Source organism: Dipodomys ordii, unplaced genomic scaffold (assembly GCF_000151885.1).
Source record: "Dipodomys ordii isolate 6190 unplaced genomic scaffold, Dord_2.0 Scaffold117, whole genome shotgun sequence".
Classification (NCBI taxonomy): domain Eukaryota; kingdom Metazoa; phylum Chordata; class Mammalia; order Rodentia; family Heteromyidae; genus Dipodomys; species Dipodomys ordii.
This window is the reverse complement of record NW_012267333.1, coordinates 3,257,485-3,261,158: the sequence shown is the minus strand read 5'-3', so window position 1 is coordinate 3,261,158 and position 3,674 is coordinate 3,257,485. Positions and strand designations below refer to the sequence as shown.

Below are 3,674 nucleotides of genomic sequence, written 5' to 3'. Positions count from 1 at the left end.
TCTTGAATTAAGAATTTTTATGATTTTTTAAAATGAGAAATTAAAAAAATGTAATCAAGACTTACAAGGAATTAGTAGCAAAGTTCTAGGCTAACTCTATGATTTGTCTAGTGCTATGAACTCTAAATACTCTTTGAGGTATGAGAAAATGTTTTCCTTCCTTTCTGCTGGTTTTGGGGCTTGAGCTCAGGGTTCGGCGCTGTCTCTGAACTTTTGTGCTCAAGGTTAGTGCTCTAGCACTTTGGCCACAGCTCTACTTTCACCTATTTGGGGGCTAATTGTAGATAAGAGTCTTGCAGACTTTCCTGCCCAGGTTGGCTTGGAATCAAGATCCTCATTGCAGCTTCTTGAATAGCTAGAATTAGAGGTATGAGGCACAGGTGCTCAGGGAGAAAATGTTTTCTCATTGAAAAATGGAAGCCTATGTTTATCATATGCTGGAAAGTGCTATCATGAAACTCAGGTGGGACCAGATATGTAACATATTTAAAAAATATTTACTGGCAGGCAAATGGAGATGGAGACCTTGGATTCTACTGTCAAGGATTTCTTAGTCTGCTAGTCTGATGCTGGAATCATGGTTGGTTCCTTTCCTATGGATTGCTTCCCCTCCTATCACGTCTTTGCCTGAGAGGTAATAGGTGGCCCATTTCTCCCTATCTGTCTATTTGTTCTCCCCAATATTACTATACTTAGAAACAGGATGTTTGATGAGAGAGAGGAAGTCAATAGAATGAGGAGAGAATCAATGTGTTTTATCCTTTAGAAATTAGAGTTGGGATTTGAGGAAACTTCCCAAAGGTCATAGGCCTTAGTTCATCTTGAAGATACCAGCATAACAAGGAAGCAGGAACTGAAATGACAGTGAGTTATGGATTGGTAAGGCAATTTCAAAGTTCAATTACTCTGGCCTGAGCAGGAAGGAAGAGACACTAAGAGGGAAGGTGCTGTACTGGGTGTCTTATATTAGATCATACTCAATGCTAGCTGAGGTGACCAATCAAGTATTGTATTCAAAGTGAAACAGATGGCAAATTAGTACAGTTCATAAGGGGTTCTCAGTGATAGTTTTTGACACAAAACACAGTGCGGGTAATGACAGTAAAGACAATAAAGGATGGTAAGTCTCTGGGTCAGGAGCAGTAACTCGAAAATTCAGGGACATTATTTTATCATTCTGTAAATGATACTATCAGAGAATATTAGGAAAGACCTGAGTGGCAAAGAATGTACTGAATATGGGAGGCAGTTATAAAAGAGAGTACTATTCAAAGTTTATCCTGTTGCAGCATTTGTATGCCTGGTGACACTTGTCTGTTTTTTCTCACTGTGTGAATATATATATATATATATATATATATATATATATATATATATATATATATAGTGTGTGTGTGTGTGTGTGTGTGTGTGTGAAGGCTGGTATCAATGAAGATTTATCCATGTGGCCACAAAATTGATGAAGAGATTCAGCTGGGCCCGGGTAGCTCCCACCTGCAATTCTAGCAATTTAAGAGGCTGACTTATAGAGGACTGAGGTTTGAAGTCAGAGAAGAAAATTTCTCTACATTCTAGCTCCAAAAATAACCAGCAAAAGCCAAGCTAGAGGTATAATTCAAGTGGTAGAGCACCACCTGAGCAATGATAAGGTGAGGCCACTGAGTTTAAACCCTGGCAAAAGATACATAGAGATAGAAGAGCTAAAGAGGGAGAAATGAGAAAGATATATATATATATATATATATAGTGTGTGTGTGTGTGTGTGTGAGAGAGAGAGAGAGAGAGAGAGTACTAGTCCCTTAAGTCTATTTGCTTTGGAACACCTGGAATCTACCAGTGACCTTTCTGAAGGCAGCTTTCACATCCTTGTTTCTCAGGCTGTAGATCAGAGGGTTCAGCATGGGGATGATCACAGTGTAGAAGACAGACACAATCTTGTCTTCCTCCAAGGATGTGCCTGAGCCACTCCGTATGTACATGAAGGTGAGGGTTCCATAGAACAGGGCCACAGCTGTGAGGTGGGAGGCACATGTGGAGAATGTCTTGGCCCTGCCACCTGGAGACTTCATCCTCAGAATGGACTTGAGGATGAGCAGGTAGGAAATCAGGATGACCAAAGCATTGACCAAAATCACAACATTGGCAAAGAAGACAAGGATAATCTCAACATTTTTGGTGTCACTGCAGGAAATCTTCAGCAAGGGTGGGACATCACAGAAGAAGAAGTTGATCTTGTTGTCCTCACAGAAGGAAAGAGAGAACGTACACGTGGTATGCAAGATGGTTCCAGGCAGGGCACAGAAATAGGCTCCCAGTACCAAATTCCAGCAGACTCTGGGGTTCATGGCTGCAGTGTAGAGCAGTGGGTTACTGATCGCAACATAGCGGTCATAGGCCATCACGGCCAGCAGGAAGCACTCTGTACCTGCACAGACGGTGAAGGAGAAGAACTGGGCAGCACATCGGCTATAGGAGATGACAGTTTTGTCTGTGGCAAGAGTGGCCAGGATCTGAGGGGTGATGACTGAGGAGTAGCAGGCATCCAGCAGGGAGAGGTGGCTCAGGAAGAAGTACATAGGGGTGTGGAGTTGGACGTCTACATGGATGAGAACAATCATGCCCACATTCCCCAGAAGGGTGACAAGGTAGAAACTGAGAAACATCAAAAAGAGGGGAGCCTCTCATTTGGGGTAGCCAGGATAGCTCATGAGAAAGAACTCAGTTACTAGTGAAGTTATTCTTGGCCATGAATTTAATGTGGAATATAAGAATGACATAAAAAGATTCCTAGAATTAAGAAAAATGCTAACTGCAAAAATTTCTCCCCTTGAATTGAACAGAATCTTTTTTTTCCCTCTCTGATTGAAGTTGAGTTTTCAAGTCCCAGCTCCCTTATGGAATATATTTTCTCAGAATTCTTGAATGTGGAAGATATTCCTAGGGTATTTTCTGAATCTTATGGAACTGAGTGTTGAGTTTGCATTTTAAGTTGAATTCTTCCTGGTTTAGATTTTGGAAATTTCTGTGAAGGTAGGAGACATAGGATTTTATTTTTAAGGTTGTACAGTGTCAAGCTAACATTTATTTCAACCACATAGATGGTTTTCTCTCTCTCTTTTTTTTGGGGGGGGGTCTGGTCATGAGGCCTGAACTCTGGGCCTGGGCGCTGTCCCTCAGCTCTTCAGCTCAAGGCTAGTGCTCTACCACTTGAGCCACGCCGCCACTTCCAGCTTTTTTCTTTTTGCTTATGTGGTGTTGAGGAATCAAACCAGGGCCTCTGGCATGCAAGGCAAGCGCTCTACCACTGAGCCACCTGCCCAGCCCTGGTTTTGTCTCTTCTACCACACACTAACTGTGTGGTAATCTAGTGGCCACATGAGCTTCAATCGTGATCACTTCCTCACTGGATTCTTCTTTGGGCCAGCTCATTCTCTGTACTTCCACAAAGTGAACTTAGGTTTATGCTTTCTCCACATAATTGCATCAGTTCAAATTTTTTTCCCTATGAAAGCCTTGCAGTAGGTGTAAGGTGATTTATCTGTCTACTTCATGTTGTCTATTCAGTTACAATACACACTGATAAATATTTTTCCCTATTATATGTTTATGCAGGCAGCCAATACATGATTGCTTCTTCATTTTCTCTGTACTTTAGTCTTTTCCCACTCTTGCTC

General features: G+C 41.8%; 1 protein-coding gene across 1 annotated transcript; it reads right to left on the bottom strand.

Moving 5' to 3' along the window:
- Positions 1 to 1,805: 1,805 nt before the first annotated feature.
- On the bottom strand, positions 1,806 to 2,663 carry LOC105995323 (olfactory receptor 9I1-like). The gene has a single exon (XM_013029027.1). It carries the CDS (start codon positions 2,661 to 2,663, stop codon positions 1,806 to 1,808), a length of 858 nt encoding a protein of 285 aa, XP_012884481.1.
- Positions 2,664 to 3,674: the final 1,011 nt, after the last annotated feature.

What these genes read in the sequence shown, in the direction of transcription:
- LOC105995323 (XM_013029027.1), bottom strand. Translation starts at nt 2,663, where the DNA reads ATGTTTCTCAGTTTCTACCTTGTCACCCTTCTGGGGAATGTGGGCATG.